The sequence below is a fragment of the Panthera pardus genome, unplaced genomic scaffold, assembly GCF_024362965.1.
Source record: "Panthera pardus isolate Hobbes unplaced genomic scaffold, ASM2436296v1 HiC_scaffold_13, whole genome shotgun sequence".
NCBI classification, from domain to species: domain Eukaryota; kingdom Metazoa; phylum Chordata; class Mammalia; order Carnivora; family Felidae; genus Panthera; species Panthera pardus.
The window spans coordinates 80990056-81011196 of NW_026526688.1; the positions used below are offsets into that span (position 1 = coordinate 80990056).

At 41.8% G+C, this 21141-nt stretch overlaps 1 protein-coding gene and 1 pseudogene across 2 annotated transcripts; both read right to left on the reverse strand.

The window, feature by feature from the left end:
- Positions 1-553: 553 nt before the first annotated feature.
- Positions 554-661, reverse strand: LOC128776859 (U2 spliceosomal RNA; annotated as a pseudogene).
- A 4351-nt stretch (positions 662-5012) lies between these two features.
- LSM6 (LSM6 homolog, U6 small nuclear RNA and mRNA degradation associated) lies at positions 5013-19607 on the reverse strand. Of its 2 annotated transcripts, XM_019420754.2 has the most exons (5): positions 19476-19607; positions 17727-17816; positions 10950-11065; positions 7253-7366; positions 5013-5300 (listed from the first exon to the last, which is right to left on the reverse strand). In XM_019420754.2, exons 3-5 carry the CDS (start codon positions 11041-11043, stop codon positions 5266-5268), a joined length of 243 nt encoding a protein of 80 aa, XP_019276299.1. In that variant the 5' UTR covers positions 11044-11065; positions 17727-17816; positions 19476-19607; the 3' UTR covers positions 5013-5265. The 2 variants fall into 2 exon arrangements, with proteins under 2 accessions (XP_019276299.1, XP_019276310.1); XM_019420765.2 differs by lacking the exon at positions 17727-17816 and having other exon boundaries at positions 19476-19602.
- Positions 19608-21141: the final 1534 nt, after the last annotated feature.

Consider the following 21141-nt stretch of genomic DNA (forward strand, 5'->3'; position numbering starts at 1 on the left):
TTTCTGTGCAGTTGTCAGCAGGAAGACAGCAAACTGAGGACCAATGTACCACACACCTTCAGCCGTTGGAGACAAAACGCCGAAACACAGCCTTACCCTCAGGGAGCTTCCAGTCTACAATGGCTCTAAAGTTAACTTGTCTCCTGTTTCCAATTTAATCTGGAGTAATGTGTCTCTTACTCGATGAGGCAGAGGGGAATCTCTCTTCCTTCATGTTTCGTTAAATTCCCAAAGCACCTAGCTCATTGATGTTCCTTCCTCCAGCCCTCCGAGGAGTCACTGACTTGGTAGGAGTCCTGCTTCCACTGAAATTCAACAGTGACTTTAACACATCCCCTTCACCTCCACACAGAAGTTTTGAGGAAGGGTCAGCTTGTTAGAATAATAAACTGACATGAATTCAGAATCAGGGCAACTTTGAGAGAAATGATGCCTGTATAATTTGGGAGGGGTGGTGTCCCATAATTTGGGAACTATGGAGTCTGACAAGTGGTTTCTTTCCCATAAAACAGAAGAAAGATGGGGAAGGAAGAAGAAAACATGTTGGCTTTGGGGAAGTTTCATTCACTAAAGGAAAATGAATGACAATTAAAAAAGCAAGCTTATTAAAAGTTTGCAATGGTTTTTACACTTGATCTTAGCCAAAAGGCAGAGAAGCGATTGCAATGGTTTTTAATGAAGAGAAGGGTCCTTAAATTGTCTGATTGCTTGATTATTTAACCTGGTTTCCCTTTTGGGTAAAACAACACTTTCATTTCCCTGACCAGGCGAAACCAATCCATGTGGGAAACATTTCTTCTTTTAAGAAGAAAAAAAAAAATTTAGTGTTTTTATTTATTTTTGAGAGAGAGAAAGAGCATGAGCAGGGGAGGGGCAGAGAGAGAGGGAGACACAGAATCCGAAGCAGGCTCCAGGCTCGGAGCTGTCAGCACAGAGCCCGATGTGGGGCTCAAACCCACGAACCACGATATTATGACCTGAGCCGAAGTCAGATGCTTAACTGACTGAGCCACCCAGGTGCCCCCTTGAGGGAAACATTTCTAACTGGTCGGGGGTGGGGGGGAAGGTGCCTATTCTCCTTCACCCTCTATTTTAATATTTCTTTACATAGATATTTCTCTTTTCTTCTGAAACAATAAGGCATTTTGATCAAGGCCTATTACATCTCGTGATCATCCTGGACTTTGTCCTCACAGTTTCCAAAGTGATCAGTTTCAATAAAAGAACTTTAAAAAAAATGATTTAAAAAAATTTTTTTATAATAAACTGAATAATGATACGAACAGCAAAAGTGACATCCTGAGTAAGCGTATCAAACAAAACATATTTAATGTGAAACACGATGTAACCTTGCTGGATTTTAAGTAAGCCTCACATGTGCTCGGGGTCAGGGCACAGAGGGGTGTCATGGGGTGGTGGGGGTGACATGTGTGGGCTAAGTACACTTAAGGACAGTGATGGGTTCCAGGGAGGGTGGTCGGGTGGCCTAGAAGGCCTCACTCTTGACACGGCACCAAATTATTTGTCTTTATTAGACACCTGAGCAAATGAGCCTGGGACCCAGGACAACGGATCCAGCCAGAACTGCGCCAGGGAGGGAAGGGTGACTGAGGTCACACACAGCCTGTCGCCATCTCTCTTATGTACGTCCTGCGCCTGACGATGCGGCTTCTAACATGAAGACACAGCGGAGGGCTGCTGGCAAACAGCCTGTCATGTAGTCATTAGGAACAGGGACACTCCAGAGAGAAAAACCAATTCTAAGAGACAGGCATCTCAAGAAAAGCAAGACTCTGCAAACTGCAGACACCAGCCAAGGGGCGGGTTTCACCTGGGCCCGTGTGTAAAGGGCTGCTGGCTGCCTACTGATCTTTCCTGTCATACCTGGGCAAGAGTGACAACAAATCACTGTCAGCCATCCCATCTCTGGATGCAGAGGACGGCAGTCCATGAGCACACCTCGGGACCTTCCTATTTAGATTACCGGGAGGATGAAGAGAAAACTGATTTATTGATTCCATGCACGCTGGACGGAATCAACGGACAGGAGTTTGACATTTAAGACCCCGATCAAATAGCAGTGGGAACTGCTACTCTGGTGGCAGCGACTCCCCGAGTGACCCGGGGCAAGTCACTTTACTTCTTTGCTTCAGGGCTCCACGTCTGGAAAAAAGGGGACTGCCTTGTTCAGTGACCACAACGGGAGACTGTGGGGCTCAGCTCAGGTGGCTAATGAAATCCAGACGGGGCTTGGCCCCCTTGCGGGTGCTCTACTGGGGCAGTCCCAGCATCTTAGAGATCCGCCAGAGGGTGTGAAGCGCTCTGCCGCGCTCCAACATGAGGTCCTACTAACAGGCCATCTTTGAACAAGATGGACGGCACATTCACCCTCTCGGGATAGATTTGTGCTTGTAAATACTTCCAAATACACTGGAAAGTGAGCGCCACACAAACCTAACATACAAAAAGTGGTAAGGGTCCACTGGTGTTAGAGGAGTATACCCCTGTGCCTCTGAAATGGTTTACAGAGCACGGTTCTGATGCACGCGAAAGACTCCAAGCCCATCTCCCCACAATATGTGGCTTGAGGTAATGCTTACCTGCTCTATGTGAAGGTTGTTCTCACCTTCTGCATTTTTGTTTTAAGTTCAGGAACATGTTAGCTGGGAATTTCTAAGTTGTCCTGCAACCACAAAACCAGAGCAATCTATCCAGACCCAGCTTCTGAAACCATGGAAGGAACCAATCACTAGTTCTCTTTGGAATCTAACGAAGAGGTAGTGAAAGCCCCAGGAACATAGGTTCCTCAATCGCACTATTTGCAGACAAAGGATTCTTTTTTCATGAGCAATAAAATTTGAGACTATGCAGTTTGGGATTTGGGTATACTTCGTTTCTGTGAGAGAGATTTATAATGCAAAGGGTACAGTTAATATGCTGTGATAGTTGATTTCATGTGTCAACTGGGCTAGGCCATGGTACCGAGATATTTGGTCAAACATTCTAAATGTTTTTGTGAAGGTGTTTTTTAGATGAGATGCATTTAAATCAGTAGACTTTGAGTAAAGCAGATTACCTTCCATAATGTGGGTGGGTGTCATCCAATTGGCTGAAGACCTTAACAGAAAAGGACTGACCTCCCCCAGAAGGGGAATCTGCCAGCAGACTGTCTCTGGTGCAGCTCTTCTCCAGGTCCCCAGCCTAAAAGCCAACCCTGTGAATTTTGGGTTTGTCAGTCCCCACAATCACATGAGCCAATTCTTTAAAGTAACTCTCTTTCTCTGCGTATGTGTATATATCTATACACACACACATCTACATACACAACCTATTAGTTCTGACTCTCTGGAGAATCCTAACACTCACACTGTGGTAAATACTGCCATTGCTCACCAACATTTCCGGTTTTCTTTCCTGGGTCTGTAAAACAAAAATTACACTTTCCAGGAAACTGAGAGTAAACCATGACCACGTTACTTGCTTTGGCTAACAAGATGGAGGGAAAGTGATGGGGGGGGGGGGTCACCACCGGTGAAAGCATTTAAGAGCTGGTATGATTGCTTATGCCCCTCCCCTGTAGCACCGAACCTCAGTCCCACCGAGATGGTAGAAACAAGAGTCAGAGCCCCCAGGTGACCACGATGAGCAGGAATCCCACCGGCTGGCCCCTGTGGACGTGGAGCATGAGTGAGCATCATTTGTTGTTTCAAACCACCGAGATCTGGGGGTTGTTTATGATTGATACACCACTTGGGGAAAAAAAAAAAAAAAAAGTTGTCCTGGTGATTTGTACTTACTGACTGAACCCTTTCAAGCCCCTGTCAAGAAGTGATAAATTATTGAAGCATAGCATAAAGTGTTTTCTTTTTGGTGTGCACACAGTAAAACCCTGTGAAATGTTCCTGTTCACCTTTCCTCAGTTATTAAAAAATAATTGTTTCCAATTACTCTGATCTTTAAAATAAAGCAAGACAAAATGCCACATATACTTCCCCGGAACTGGCACCACCCCTTTCCTCCCTCCTTCCCTCTCCTGCCCCCCACAACATCCTTCAACCAGGCAATTGTCTGAAATCACATGACTGGCTCCTGGAACAGGAATGCTGTTCAGCTTGGGGAGGGAGAGAGGAGGAAGGCCAATACAACGTCCACACAATTGTCTGGTATTCATTCAACCTCAGTGCCCAGATACATGTGTTGTTCCTAGAGACCGCATAAACTGCTCAGAGAATAAAGCGGGGTTGTGGAAATCTCATTAATAAACTGTGAAAACCCTCTCAGCGGGAGTCACATAATGCAGAGGGGGCCGCCTTGTGCCAAGCAACGTGAATGCTTGGTGCTCTGCTCCTGGACAACATCACACTCCCACACAGCTTGGATCTGAGAGAAAGGCTTCCCAGGAGCCCCTCCCCAGCGGGGGTGAGGAGAAATTCTCCCCCAATCACGGTGAAGCAACTGGAACCTGAGTAAGTTTACAAACTCCAGGCTTTGCTTTAATGGAAACCACTGCCAGACAGACATATGTACGTGACTGGCTCCTCCCCTGCTGTGTTTCATAAAAATTAGAGAAGGACACTGATGCCAATGCTCCTGAAAGAAGGCAAGAAAACCTAACCAGTCTAACTGCACAGGAGGTGCAAGGTGACTGCAGACAGACCTGGCTTAACTGGGGTGCTTTTTGCTAACTGGAGTTTGGGTCTCCCCTGCAACCCCATTCAGATTCCCACTGCTGTTGCGGATCCCCAGCTCCACTTTCTATCCAGGTGACAGAATCAGAGGCTGAACTTCTGACCTCACAAACCCTGCTCAGCCTCAGACTGAAACCGGAGGCCTCTGTCGAACATTTCCACTCACGCATTTTGTGTGGCAAATCGAAGGCGATGGGCTAAAGAAGGACGTCTCTAAAATGTTTTAATTACCGCCGCATGCATCCTTTCATCAGACAAGTAAGTAAAGCAATCAGAGCATATGACACCGCTGCAGCCTTGGGTTGAAATCACGTACAGGGAAACAGCTTTTCTTTCTTTTTTTATTCTTTTGCTTTCTGCACACTGACACAGAGGTAAAAGGAAACGACTGAAACTTAAATAGGAAGGAACGCGTCGCAATTACATTATCACAATTCTGTACATTTCTCTTCCTCGCAGGTCAGTGAAAAATCACCAACTATTATGAAATGGGACAAGTGGAAGTCACAAAGGAACCCCCCAAAAATCTCATAAAAAAATATACCCCAGTATGAAAAGTATTGTACTCCTGGCGTCTTCACATCCTTCTCTTCTGTGTACTTATATACAATACTGAAAAGAAAAAATAAATATGTTGAAAAAAACCTGTGCTTAAGTCTCACAACAGCAAGTTCTAAAAGCAAATAGATGTTGGCCTAACATCTCTGCAAATTTAAAGGGAATTTTCATATGACACGATAACGTCTAGGACTGAAAAACTAATTTCATGAATCTAGACGTGCGTCTGATGTGTTACAGGCCTGTGTTCTAGTGCTGGCTGTACATGTGACTGCAAACTGAGACCAGGAGAACAAAACAGAAGGGATGTGAAAATCCCTGGAATCTAAGAATGTTTTATAATTACAGATTTATTATGCTGGTAGGAAAGCAAATCAGTAAAGCCACCAGGGGAGACTTCAGATTAACAATAAAAAACATTTCCATCCATCTCTCCGATAAAAACTCTAAACTTGCTGTTTACTATTCTTTAATTACAACGCGATAAACAAGGGCTGAGGAGTTTTTGTGGGGTTTTTTTGTTTGTTTTGTTTTGCTTCTGTTCTTGTTTTTAAAATACTAAAAGTTTTATTCTGAGTTCCCTTTTAAAATATCAACCTTTGGTGTTACCCAAAGTTTTGCTCACCTAGTCCTCTTGTGAACACCCAAACCGGACCCTTCAGGGTATGTGGTAGTCCATGAGAACAAGACGAAATGTGAGAACTAGGGGACTCTGGTCAGGCTTTCACCGGAGGCGTTCTTCCCACCCTCTACCCCCCTGCCTACTGAGACTCCGACACGGCTCCTCAAAGTGACATTAAAAGGCATTTTGACCAAAGAACGTAGCACAAATTAAACAAGTAAGTGGGGATCCTCTTTAAGAGACAAAGATGTAAATCTCGGGGGGGGGGGGTGGCTAAAGAGAACTACTGCTGATTACATCGTGGAAAAAGTTACATGACGGGAATCATCAGAATGACAGCAAAAACACGCCTGGGAAACTGGACAAGCGCTAGATGTGGTGTGCATGTGACAGGATCTAGCCTGTCACCACTCACAGGCGGCTACTGCTATCAGCTGTCTGGAGATGGGGAGAGAGCATAACATTTCTAGTAAATGGAGGGAGTAAAATAAGAGTAATATAAAAAAAAAAGAGAGGAAATTTTCCATGTTGGGAAGACTAAAAAGCCAGCAAAAGATGTAAAAAAAAAAGAGAGGACGTGAGAAAATGTGGTACTGTAAGAACAGGAGACAGAACACCTACAGTAAGTCAGGATACTTAGTTCAGAGCAGAGATACAGCTGGAAAGGCGGATGAAGAAATTACCCAGAACCAAAGAATGCACGTCCATAAAAAACCTGAACTCCATTTGAGGGATGGGACCAAAGAGTGGGGATGGGTCAAAGGGCAGTTACCACGGTTTTGATGTCTCTCCCTTCCCCCTGAGAAACTCAAATACGATTCTAATGATAATTGTTTAAAACAAGGTACTTAAAAGTAACTGTAATAATCATAGCAATATACTAGCAGAGTAACTTCCTATTTTGTCTTTTTTTTTTTTTTTTTTTTTTTTTTGCCAAACTAAAGGATGCAAACGTCCACAACAGGCATTTGAATGTTTAAGACAGAAAAGGACACACAGGACAAGCTGACTGCCAAATGATGCAAACCAAAGACAGCGGGGAAACAGGGGCCATCGTTTTGGCTCCAACTGCCACTGTGAGAGGCGGTGTTGGGGGAACAGAATCAACTGTATTCAAAAGTACCGGGTTCTGGGTCAGTATACTAATGCCCCTCAGTTCTTCATTAGTAAAGAGAGGGAAGGTGAGAATGCCTATTCTAAAACTCCAGGAGGCATCTTAAAAAAAATGGTCACAGTGAAGATCCGAGATATAAGAAGTTAAAAATTAACAAGGCAAAACTAAAACTAAACTTTTGAATTATGTAGAAAATCTGCTGGGGATCCTGATTATAAACAAAAAGGCTTATTTTGGATGTTACACAACTGTACAGTGAGAGAATATTACCATTGTTTCCACGGATAAATGCATCCCCGTACTTATTCTTCAGCTGTCCATTTACATATTCTTCCGTCTGCTCCAAGGCTATATTCATGTAGCCATCCAGGCAAGCCAAGACCCCTGGAGGCAGATTTAGTCAAAGAGAAGATACTTAAAGCAAGTCAGAGTTGAAAATTACAGGGTATACCTTAGAGCTGACAATCTCTTTATTTGTTAGCTCTTACATGCTTAATATAAAAATTCACACTGTAAATGAAACTCAGATCGGTTCATTTTGTGCCACTGTGAAGGAAGGCTAAGAAGCATACAGTGTGAAAGCAGTCATATACCCACTGCTAAGAGGGAAAACATCAAACTATCACTTGCTTCGTGATATGTGTGATAACAACAGCAAGTTCTAAAGCCTCCCCAAAAATAACAGAACAAGCATGTTCCAAATAAGACACCATCCTTTGAAAGCTAAAATCAGGAGTGGGCAATTATGCAGGAACAAATGACCACTGGCCAAGACTCCTTGCTTCCAGTGGCATTTCTTACTTCAGCCACTAAGTGAAATATGGGTCTGGCAGATTTATTGCATTCTTTCGCAACATCTACTGCAGCAGATGAATGTACTCCAGGGTTAAGAGGAAGTCTCCGCAATCTGTTAAAATAATAGAAGAGGAGACAGCAGGTGCTCCTGAAGGCACATCTTAAAGCTGTGACTCACAGTGAAGAGCAGCTTGAGAAGAGAGGGCAACATATTGCATTATAACACATCCCTTTCTGTTTTGTCACAGTTAGAATATTTTCAAATCCAGACTAATATAGAAAAGTGGCCCAAGACGTTCTGAGGAGCTTTTAAGGAAAAGCTGTTTGAGTGAATCTTTTTAATTGTGTTAAAATGGCATAAATTGTACAAAACTTGCCCATATCAGGGCAAGTTTTTTGTTTGTTTGTTTGTTTTGTTTTTTGTTTTTTCCAAAAGGTGAAAATATATAAGCCTCTAAGTCCGGGTCTCTAACTTAAAGTGGTATTTTCTAGAAAAAAAAATTAAGTGAAAACAAACAGTACAAACTTGATTCAATTAGTCAAGTCGATGGCTTCATTTGGCCTCCACTTCGTTAATATGCTCCTCACTCTGCCTCTGCCCCCATTTTCCTCTAAACAAAAAGTTTCTTTTCCCAATTGTGTGTGTCATGAGAACACAAGACGTTAACCTAACGGAATTCTGCTAGAAGCTGCACACTTTCAGAGAACCAGAATAGATTATGGACAATTACTAACAATTATTTCCTATCAAAAGAAAGTTTAGGATGTAACTTTGTAGTTTATTTCCTGCTGTATCATTCTACATCAAAACCATAATCCTAAACGGGCAAGAAACTTCTGAAACATGATATGCAAATCTATTTTAAACTTAACTAAAGGCATTCCAAAATGAAATATTCACTAATAAAAATATCCCTTCTCCTGGCAAAGGTTGTTTTACGAAAAAGATTCCAGGAGGTTGTAATTGTAACCCCCTCCCTTCTCTAAGGGATAAACTACTATGAATAACAGAAGAAACAAAGTTTTCTTTAAACTTCAAGAGAAATTGTTACAGAGAGCTGGGTTTTTTAATTCAATCATTATGGTTACTAGCCATGTGAAAGGCGGTTCAGCTTCACTAGTAAACAAAGAAACAGAAACAAAACGAAACTATTACTTGTTGCCAATTAGAATGGAAAAGTTGAAAACAAGGCTAATACAAGGGTTGGTGAGAACACAGAGAAGAATAAACCCATCTGCCCCGACTAGAGGGCCACTTGGCAAGCTCATTAACAGAGAAATCCTAGCCCAGAGGATTTCTTCTAAAGAAATACTTGGACAAGTGTTCAAAATACATGTCAAAGAAGCGGAGTTGTTTACTTAAAATAGCAAAAACTCGGTAAATACCTACATGTCCATTAACAGGAAACTAGTTAAAAACAAAAACAAAGTGGTGGCACATCCACACAAGGTACTCCTATGCAGCATTAAACATTCTGTAGTGTCAGAGAACTGAATGCATTTTTTTTAATGTAAAAAAAGAAAATAAGGGCGTATGTACAGATGATTCCATTTATATAAAATTATGCTTATATGGACACAGGTCCCAATTGGTAAGCCTGATGATCTCAATGGAAAATTTGGAGCGACTGCTTTCTTCTATATACTTTTCTTCATTATTTGCTTTGAACTTGCTTAAAAAAAAAAAAAAAAAAAGAAAAAAGGAAAAACACATATATTACCTTTACAAATTCAAAAAATTGAATATGTATTTTTTGAAATACATATTCAAAAAATATGAGGATAGAGAAAAAAAAGTCAGGCTAGGCTGGCTAATCTCCCCAATGAAGTGGATTCTGAGAAGATAGTGAACATACCGTCCCTACCCTAAATGACTGGCGAATATGTTCAAATCTCTAGAAGTCTGGTATCTCCTTTGGGCTCATCAAAAGTTTATGGGTGTAAAGCGGTACATAGAGACTTTCTATCTCAGTATTCAGTATAAATCCATTAGTTCTACTACAAAAATCAAACTAAACTGGAGGTATGTTGTAGATATCAAGAAACTAAAGCCGTACAAAAACAGTAGAGTGATTTCTTAACAAGGCTTTTAAGTTAAGCTTGAGTTGGGAGTCCTAGCTCCTCCCTTACTAGATGGGGATAAACAGGGATCTCAAAGGATTTACGTGAAGATAAATTGGAAATTGAAATGATTAGCACATAATGGACACACAGTAAGTTCTCAGTAATATTAAATTTGCATGTGTGGAAAGAGGAAAAAATTCAAGATTACTATCATCATTCAGAAAAGAGACAAAAGGCTTTACTCTGCTAATGAATTCATTATCTGCACCCGTGAAATATTCCAGGTAATTAAACATACTTAAATTTTGGAAGATTAGGAATTTAGTAACTTTTAAAAATGGCATGTGAGGGGCGCCTGGGTGGCTCAGTCGGTTAAGCGTCCAACTTCGGCTCAGGTCATGATCTCACGATCCATGAATTCGAGCCCCGCGTCGGGCTCTGTGCAGACAGCTCAGAGCCTGGAGCCTGCTTCAGATTCTGTGTCTCCCTCTCTCTCTGACCCTCCCCTGTTCATGCTCTGTCTCTCTCTGTCTCAATAATAAATAAACATTAAAAAAAAAAATTAAAAAAAAAAATGGCATGTGTGATACCATTTTTCCCCCACAAAGTTAATTTCAGTAGTGTCACAGCCTCTTAAAAAGAGCATTCTCTAAAAGAAAAGAAAGGTGTATCTGGAGTCCAAGCATATTGTAAGAGTGGGAAGTTCATGTTGTAAAATGATACTGTCTAAACAGCTGCTTGTCATTCGTGAATACTTTGGCAAAAATGAATGCTGCTGGGCTAAGGTGTTCTTCTGTACCTGGTTATTTATGCCCCAGGTGACTGAGAACCCTGGCTCTTACCAGGGAGCTTAGGCACACACAGTCTCAAAGCACAGACAGGAGACAGCAGTCACACAAATCACAATGGAAGTCAGAAGCACACACTCTGCTACCTACACTGTCTCCAAAAGGAACTATCTCAGGGGTAGAAAAGAAACAGGCATAAAAACTACAGAGAACCCATACTTTTTTGGTCTCCTGGATATGTTTAAGACATTAATAAAAACCAGTTAAGTCATATTTACTTATTTAGTTGCACCAGTGAGGATGAAGCATGAAAACATTACCTCGATAATCCACTCCAGAATTCAATTTTACCACAACTGGTCGTCCAATGATTTGCTTTAAGAAGTCACTCGGGGTTTGTTTCCGTAGACTCATTGTAACAATCCTGATCAAAAATCTGAAAGGGGGTAATAAAAGTGAAGGCAAAAGTTAATTATTCAACAACAACAACAAAAAGCCTGGAAACCTTTAACGTATCTGCAGGAAGTCAAGTATCAAAGGACCACAGATGAAGACTCAACATCATTCACTACTGCTATCACAACAGGGCAGCTGACACGTTTCCAGTACGTACAGCGAAATACTAAACGAATGCATTATCTCACTCAGGTAACCCATAGCGACCCTATGACACAGCTTCACCACAGCCCCCTGTATGAATAGAGCCCCTATTCTTAATCGCTTGTCACTACTGTCTCACACACAGTCAGTATATGCATTACAGCCACGGCCACCTCCATCATTTGCTGAATGCTTTCTCTATGCTGAGCACTCTGCTAAGATCCTTATAAACACTATTGCATTTGATCTTTGTAGGAACCCTGGGAAGAATGTCTTAATACCTCCATTTTGCTAATGAAAATAACAGCTCAAAAAGTTGAAATAATTTGCCCCCCAAATGTGATGGAACCGACATTCAAGCTCAAATCAGTCATATTTTAAAGTCTATGTTATATGATGTAGACATATTTACAAATGACTGATGCCAAAACAGCGTTTCTCAAAATAATTATAATCATAATTGAGAGCTAGTATTTGAGTGTACTATATGTCAGCACTTACCTAAGCGCTTTTATGTATTAATCCATTTAAACCTCACTACCTTATGGGGCAGGTATTGTTTTTAATCTTCGTTTTACAGATGAAGAAAAAGACACAGAGGTCCTGCTCTGGCACATGGCTAGTAAGTGGATGACCAGCCCATGCTCTTAATCATAACCTTATATAGCCTCCTGAAAGTTGCTAATGCAGCCAGAGATTTTGATTTCCTCTATTATAATATATATACTCTATGTAATTATCTTTTTTTAATTTTTATTTTAATCACCTGGTGCTCATCACAAGAGTACTCCTTAATCCCCATCATTTATTTCACCCATCCCCCCACCCACCTCCCCTCTGGTAACCATCCATTTGTTCTCTACAGTTAAGAGTCTGTTTCTTGGTTTGTCTCTCTCTTCTCTTCCCTTTGTTTTGTTTCTTAAATTCTACATATGAGTGAAATCATATGGTATTTGTCTTTCTCCAACGGGCTTATTTCACTTTTGCATCACTAATACTCCCTAGCTCCATCCATGTCATTACAAATGGCAAGATTTCATTCTTTTTATAGCTGAATGATATTCCACTGTATATATACACCACTTCTTCTTTACAACCATTCATCAGCTGATGGACACTTGGGCTGCTTCCAAAATTTGGCTACTGTAAATAATGCTGCTATAAATAAAATCTGGGGTGCATGTATCCCTTTGAATTAATGTTTTCATATTCTTTGGTAAATACTTTCATAGGGTAGTTCAATTTTTAACTTTCAAGGAACCTCCATACTGTTCTCCAGAGTGACTGTACCAGTTTGCATTCCCATCAAAAGCGCAATAGGGTTCCTTTTTCTCCACATCCTTTGCCAACACCTGTTGTTTCTTGCACTGTGGATTTTAGTCATTCTGATAGGTGTGACATGATTATCTCATTGTGGTTTTGATTTGCATTTCCTTGATGATCAGTGATGAGCACCTTTTCATGTGTCTGTTGGCCAGCTGTATGTCTTCTTGGGAGAAATACCTGTTCATGTCTTCTGCCCATTTTTTAATTGGATTACTTGTTTTTTGGGTGTTGAGTTTTAGAAGTTTTTTTTATGTATATTTTGGATACTAAACCCTTTATCAGATATGTCTCTTGCAAGTATCTTCTCCCATTCCATACGCTGCCTTTTAGTAAGAAAAAGTCTTATTCAAGAATAGGACTCTGAAATACAGAGTATTATATACCCAGATCAAACATACATAGTTGCCAAAGACTCCTTTCAAAACCCATCTTGTTATATAACAGTTATCTGGCTCAAAATATTCTGGTAAACCAATGTAACAAAACTGTGGTTACTTAAGCAAAAACTGATAGCAAAAGGAATTTGAAAATTAATTTTTCTGTTTCAGTCAAATGAAGCTATTCTTTAGTAGCCATATAGTATTGACACTTAAAAATCAGTATGGATACAATATTTGAAGGATTCTGCTCAAAAACTCAAATTGTTTTCAATCAACATTTTCGTAACACATTCTTCCAGAAACAGCCCAGCTTATTTCACTCCAAATCTGTTCACTCAATGACCTGAATTCAGGGTTAGGAACACTGTTTGCAGATCTTCTCAAAGTGAATCTGTGCTGGCTCAGCAGTTTGGGTAAGGTAGAATGCTAGGTTGTCGGCTTTTCATTTCTTCAACAAACACGTGTCTGTCTGCACATATTTTCAAAGAAATTCACAAACATCTCATTCACACAGGTTCTGACCTTAAAAAACTTAGAATCTAGAAGAATTTAAACTCTTGTTCAAAGAGTGTGAGTAAACAAAGGGAGTATAATTTCAGTAAAATAATTTTCTGTAACCATGAAAAGTCAACATCCTAAGTTAAACAAAAGAAAATGCAAATTTCACAAAGTATTCTTGAATTTGGAGCTGTTATTTGGACCATTCCCTACTCCATCTCCCCAAGACTTGAAAGACTTTAAAAATGTGATCAGCTAATTATTTTATTCAGGAAATTTTAATTTAACTTTTCCACTGGATTGCCAGTTTATTTTTGTAGCTACAGTCTCAACAGATAAGTGGAATTACAACCGCTATTCAGTACAATCACTATTCATTCAAGACTCAGACCACACAACAATTTTATGTTGTTTTGAACACAAGAAAAAATATTACAAAGTAAACCTTGTAACAGATTCAGTACTCTTGATGGGTTTAGTAAAAACAAACTAATCTTCCCATTCGTCTATAAACTGCCTCATTTATGTCCTGAACACGTGCTGTTTTGTGGTTGAACAGGCCAGAGAGACTATTAACCCCAAAGGCCTGATAGAGACTCAACTCATGAGTCAGGCTCATTTCCTATTAGATGGGAAATCCCATTATGGCACTTTCTAGGTACAAGACTTGAGATGAAACTAGCTGTTTATCTTGTGTTAAAAAAAAACACTACGATGCATTGTCACGTGAAAATCTAGTTGACAGGAATATTATTAACTACCTTGTCCAAAGTTAAGTTAATGACAGAAAAAAAAAGACTACAAACCTCGACAACTGCTGGTATTAATTATTTTTAAAATGTTACTCATCTTCTTTCTTCACCTTTTTAAAGAGCATAGATAATCTCCTTCTAAGCTCATCAAAGATCACACCTCTGCCATTAAGCCACATTTTTACTCCAATTAACATCAATCTCTTCCTGAAGGCATTCAACACTTCTAACTTTTGTACAGCGCCTAAGTGAGCGCCCAAGTGTCAGGCGCAGAGGCTGGGGGTGTGAGACGAATGAGACACACATAGCCTTGGGCCCTCAGACTTTGCGCTCCAGAGCTGGCACAAGGACAGGCCAATGGAGAACTTTTTTAAAAAGTTGTAATGTATTTGGACAGAATTGTGCAGGGAGCAGCACACAGAGAAGCTCGCTTAGCGCAGGCTTGGTGGGTCAAAGGATTCCTGGGGGAGACATCTGAACTGAGTGGGAAGGAAAAGGAGTCCACTGGCTGAAAGGACAGAAATCTTGGCAAAGGCAGCAGACTGTGTGTTTGGGTTTGAGGAGAAAATGCTACACAGGCAAGGAAGACAAAATGTAGCTGCAGAAGGGAGAAGGGCCACATTTCTGGCAGGCAGGGCAAGTCAGGCTAAAAGAGCTTGGGCTCCAGCCGCTAAGTCAGTTTCCTAAACATCAATCAATTGGCTCACTTCGGGATTCTGATTCGGCGGGTGCAGGAAAGAACCCTGGAACCGGCTTGCACATGCCCAGCAGACTCTTCTGAACTGGCAAGTATGGGGAACACTGTGTCAGTGGAGGGAAACACAAGGGGGTTCTAAGGAGAGATTCACATGAGCTCCACCTGCAACTTCCACAGCAGAGTGGAGGTGACCAGCTCACTTCGTTCTGGCAGGATGCGTTTCCCATTTGGTTGGGATTTGATATCATCTGTCACTACTCTCTTTTATATTCTCTACTTTTTTATATACAAGTCCTTTCTCCCTCAAAGGACTGTGAGCCACATGAAAGGAAAGACTAATACCAAGCTTTGCATTTATTCTCCAGGACATCTTAGTTCTGCAGAATCTCTTGGAAAAAAAAAAAACAAAAAAAACAAAAACCACATTTTAAAAGTTATTTGAAAAGAGGGTGGTTGCTTCAAACACATTTTATCCATCACTTTAGGAGGCCATGTCTTTTACATTCATCTTCATTAGGCTTCCTGGGTACTCCCTGTTACTTAATGACTGGCCCATAAATCCATTTTGTGTGAGTAAATTGGTCTCAACATCACAATTTTTCCCATCACTTGGCTCACGTAATTTTAAGTGTTCATCTTTTAAATTGGTTACAGCAGAAGGAACAGTTCTGACCATTTCTGAAGCGAGAGAAAAGCCTCTTGAACCATAAACACATAAGAAGAAAAAGGCCTCCTTTCTGCAGGGGTCACCTTGATAAAACTTCTCCCTTCAAAATTAAAGCCATAATCACCTCTATGGCTCTCTCCCTCCCCTGCCTCCTACTCAGGCTTGTTTTAAATGACCTATTTTCAGAAATGGCTATTAAGTCAAAGGCTGTATATTTTCTGCCAGAAGCTACTGAGATGAGAGGTCCAGTATAAGAACATCTGCAAACTGCCCTGCAGAGATTTTTTTTTTTTTTTTTGGTAAAAGAATGGGGGGAAAAAAACAAATTTTATTCATCCAACTATGTATGTTAGATTCACAAGCAATTCACACAGTAACCCTGCAAGGTGGTAAGCAGAGGTAAGGCTTTTGGTCCCAAAGCCTAAGCCCTTTCAAAGCTGCCCTTTTGAATATGTCTAGATTCTCCTGCTAAGCCTGGAGCATGGCCACAGACGTGCATGGAGATGTAAGTGGAGATCTGGGTGGAGAGTAGGAGCACTGGAGGGAAAATGCCTCAAGTGACAAATAGCCTGTAAAGAAATACAATGGTTAAAGGTTCAGAAGGATATCTGATGTGATTTCAAGAGTTGCGTTATTGAGCAGATGATTTGCAGATTTGCAAACCATGCAAATCCTGGTTTCTTGGCAATGTTCACCAGTAAACTTTCACCTACTCATAGCACACTGACAGCTTCGGGTGAAAAAAACGTGAAAAGTAAAAAAAAAAAAAAAAAAAAAAAAAAAAAAATCACAATGAAACACAACATGACAACCCAAGTAAACACACACAGCCCTGGACGGAGAGGGCATCAGACACGGAGAGCAGCTCCCTAAACATCTCCCTTTTGAGACAGGGGCATACCCGGCCCCCTTCTGAAGGCTTCATACCAATCCCTCCTCCCCACACAGTAGGGGGCTGCTTTCCTCACCCCTCTCATGTGAGCCAGGAACCACAGCCCTCAGGGTACCACTTTCCACTTCTCAGGCCGTTCTGTAGTCTTCCTGTTGACCAGTCTCCCATGGTAGGTTCTAAGCTTCTCAGAGGCAGGGAAAATAGTATCCCTGGTTCATAAGCTCACTAGCCAAGCCTGTGGGGGGCATTTAATGTCAGTGCCAAGGAAAATCCCTGTCTCTTTCTCCCTGACCCACAAACTACGGTTATAGTAACTAGCATGGTGTCATCTCTGCACTTAAATAGCTACAGCACAGTAATAACTCTATTACTGACCATCAAATAAAAGAAGAATGAAGAAAACTAAAATGTTTCTGTGTTACATAAGAACCAACTGCATGGAGTCAACAGAGATGCTTGTTAAAATGCAGATTCCTGAAGCCTGCTGCTAATCAGACTCCCCGAGCAAGGGGCACTGTCACATTTTTATAAAGTTCCCCAAGTAATTCCTGTAAGCAAGTGGGGACATTGGGAAATGTCTGGAGACATTCTGGAGAAGGGTGGTGCTATTGATATCTAGTAGATGGAGGCCAGGGGCGTTGCTTCACGTTCTACAAACCATAAGATAGCCCTCCACAACGCAGGATTTTTTGGCCCAAAATGTCAACTGGTCTTAAAGCAACAAAGAATTTTAAAAAACCTTCAAGGTATAATAAATGAGAACAGCTCAATTCTAACCAGATAATAGAGTACAAAATACAACTTATTAGATCCTTTATTCTGACATAAAGAGAATCTGAAAACAACTGTCAAAAGTCTTGGGGGCACCTGGGTGGCTCAGGTCATGATCTCAGTCTGTGAGTTCGAGCCGCACATCAGACTTGCTGCTGTCAGCACAGAACCTGCTTCGGATCCTCTGTCCCTCTCTCTCTTCTCTGCCCACCCCCCCCCCCCCACCACTTGTGTGCTCTCTCTCTAAGATGAATAAACATTAAAAAAAAAATTAAAAAGTAAATCTTGAAGGGGCTGCCATTATAAATAATGGATTTCTAATCCTGGTCACGAAAATGGTCAATTTCCCATTTTTCAGTATTACAGTTCCCTCAGATGATTAAGTCTTTGTTCTTTGGTACAATTCTCAAAGGACAGAATAATCCAAGTGATGTAAACCTTTTTTTAAAATTCTCATACCAAATATGCCACAGTCTAGTGAGAGACCACCCAATGCAGGATAAGGAGTACTCACTTGGGAGACTAATCCCAGCTCTGCTACTTAATTTAGCTGTATGCCTTGGATAACTCCTCATTTCACCTCTCAAGGCCCCAGGCTCCTCATCTGCAAAATAAGGAAGTTATGCTAGATGATCACTTAAGAGATCATCTTGCTCTAACACTCAGTCCAGCCTATGCTGACTTCTGCTCCAATAATACATTTACACACACACACACACCAAATAACCCTCTTACACTCCTGCACAAAATTCAAGCAATTGGAATTGTGAGATACCACCACAAAAGAGACAGAGAGAGAGAGGCTGATGTATTAGAACTGTATTATGAGCTATCACTCTTTTGGTGAAAACAGGCATTATCATACATGAATGATGTAAACTACTAAAACTTTTCTGAAAAACAATTTGGCAAAGGGTATGAAGATCTAAAAAGACCTTAGTAGAACACAGCATCTATTGTAATAATTTCACTTCTCAGAATCTGGTCCAAGTAAATAATCTGAAATACAGTTTTTTGTTTTTTTAAGTTTAACAAAGTATTACCTGGGATGCTAAAGTGAAGCAAAGGGGCGCCTGGGTGGTTCAGCCGGTTAAGCGCTCAACTTCCGCTCAGGTCATAATCCACAGTTCCCGGGTTTGAGCCCCACGTCAAGCTCTTTGCTGACAGCTCAGAGCCTGGAGCCTGCTTCGGATTCTGTGTCTCCCTCCCTCTCTCTGCCCCTCCCCGGCTCACACTCTGTCTCTTCCTCTCAAAAATAAATAAACATTAAAAAAAATCTTTTAAGTGAAGCAAAACTTCTCAAACACCCTAAACGCCTCACAGTCAGGCAATGGCTGCATTTATGGGCCCTACACAACGGCAGAATAGGCAGCCAATCAAAAGATAGAAAATTAGAAGTTTTTAGAAAGAACTTTTAAATGAAAGTGGACGACTGTATATACTGTTAACTGATAAAATAGGGAGTCGAAGCTCGAATAGAAAGTAGTACATACAAGAGTAAAATACACAAATAAATGGCAGGCGGAAAGGTTTCAGTGAATATTACTTCCTTTACCATATTCTTATGTGTTTTCAATTTTTCAATAATCCTGTATTACTAAGGCGTGGGTGGCACACTAAGTCACTACTACCAACCTTATCTGCATCAGCCTAATTCTAGACACTCTAAAAATACCTGCTATGAGCGAGCGCGCGCACACCTATACACAAAAGTCCTGGTGATAGGACTTAACACCATACAACTGTGGACATCCGAAACCTGAGGACTGGGTAAGATGGACTGGGTAAGGTGGGCTGGTCCAGCTCTCAATTCCTGCGTGTCAGCGGAACCATCCCGACGTGGTCGGTGTAGCCCTGGGAACCGAGCGAAGCCTGCCCGTGTATTCCGGGCCCGCTTTCTCGCCCAATCCGCAGGCTAATGTCGGGGTTCCCTCGGGAACTTCTACACCAGGATTGGTCTCGAAAGCCAACTCGGTGGGGCCAGGCAGCTACCGTTCATCCCTGCGTGGTCTAGACGCCCCCCGGAGGGGTGCCGGGGGCGGGGGTGCGGGGGTCTCAGGGCCGGCGACCACAGATCTCCTGACTTCCTGGCCTTTCCAGAAGTGGAGGAGACCGTGAGCGCGGCATCGTGCGGGCACCCGCCATCCGCAGGCCCCGGAATCCACGCTCCGTCCTGGCCCAGATCCGGGTTGCTACTCTCCAAACCCGCCCGGGGCGAACGAACACTGGGGCCTCGAACCGCCCGCACAGCCGCCTGGCTCACCTGGTGGCCGGGATCCAAACCTCCTCTCCAGCAGCGCCACTAGCTTGCCTCCGCGGACCACCCGAGTGAAACCGAAAGTGAAACTGCGGCCGCAGGTGGCACTTTTCTGGGGAACAGAGTGCTGCCTTTCTTGGCTACGGCAGCCCGCGAGGACCGAAAAGGCCGGACTTCGCTGGAACGCGCAAATCCAAGAATCTTGCCTAAAGGCGAGGTTGGTGCTTTGGAGGTCAAAGTAGAAAGCGCTGGTGCTCTCTCTTCTAACAGAAAGCAAACACCCTTAAAAAGGGAAAACTGGAAGTGATCTTTCAGCCAGGATTTCTTTTAGGCAGAAATGCAAGAAATAGTTTGAAGTCATACTAAACTGAGTATTACTGCTAGCGTAATGACTACGCGTACCCAGAAAGGTCCTTAATTAAGTTAATGCAAATGAATAAATAAAACAGGCAGCCTCAAATCTTTAAATCCACTTTTGGGTTTTTAATTTTTTTTTAACGTTTATTTATTTTTGAGACAGAGAGAGACAGAGCATGATTGGGGGAGGGTTAGAGAGAGAGAAAGGGAGACACAGAATCTGAAACAGGCTCCAGGCTCTGCACTGTCAGCACAGAGCCCGAGGTGGGGCTCGAACTCACGGACCGCAGACCGCGGACCACGAAATCATGACCTGAGCCAAAGTCGGCCGCTTAACGACTGAGCCACCCAGGCTCCCCCACTTTTGGGTTTTGATTAAGTGTGTGAAGATGAAGTCATTATTAGCAAAAGATTGTTTCCATGGCAACGTTAATTGCCACAAAAAGAATCGAAATCACTAAAGTAACTCCGTATTATAATGGCATAAATTGTGTTACATTACAATCTAGTTCTAATTGGAAATGGTGTGCAGACACTATTTAAGTGCTACTATGGGAACTTGGTTTGGAATTTTGCATGAATTCTCAATATTCTTGCTATTAATGGAAAGGGCGAAGAAAAAGAAAACTGTTATACCAAGACTTGATTCCTTGTTTCCTTACACACATGCCCTCATCAGCTGAAAACTAATACTTTAATTCTGTTCATGATTCGTAACACTATAAACAACAACAACAACAACAAAAAACCTGTCTCTTTAAAAAGATTCTTGATTAACCCTGTTAAGTGTTAGGGATCTAAGATGCAGAATTTTTTCCTATGATAAAAACGAGTTTCCCCTCTTGTAAATATCTCCTAGTTAAAGAGATAGGTTCTTTGCTATGGCCGACAGAGAACAACTGGGTGTGATTTGATGGAAAAAAGAGATTTCCTTAGGGGTGCTTGGGTGGCTCAGTCAGTTAAACATCAGACTTTGACTCAGGTCATGATCGAGGAGTCTGGGGGTTTGAGCCTGTCCTCAGGCTCTGTCTGTGCTGACAGCTCAGAGCTCCAAGCTTGGCACTCGGCACTGGGAGCCTGGAGCCTGCTTCGGATTCTGTGTCTCCCTGTCTTTCTGGCCCTCCCCAGCTTGTGCTTGCTCTCTCTCTCTCTCTCTCTCTCTCAAAAATAAATAAACATTTAAAAAGAAAGATTTCCTTATAATCCTTCTCTAAAAGCTCTCTTTGGGTAAAAACCAAGCATTACAGATTCATTGAAAAGGCTGTATTTGAAGTTGTTACAGTATAAAATATAATGTTAGAAAAAGTTAAGTATC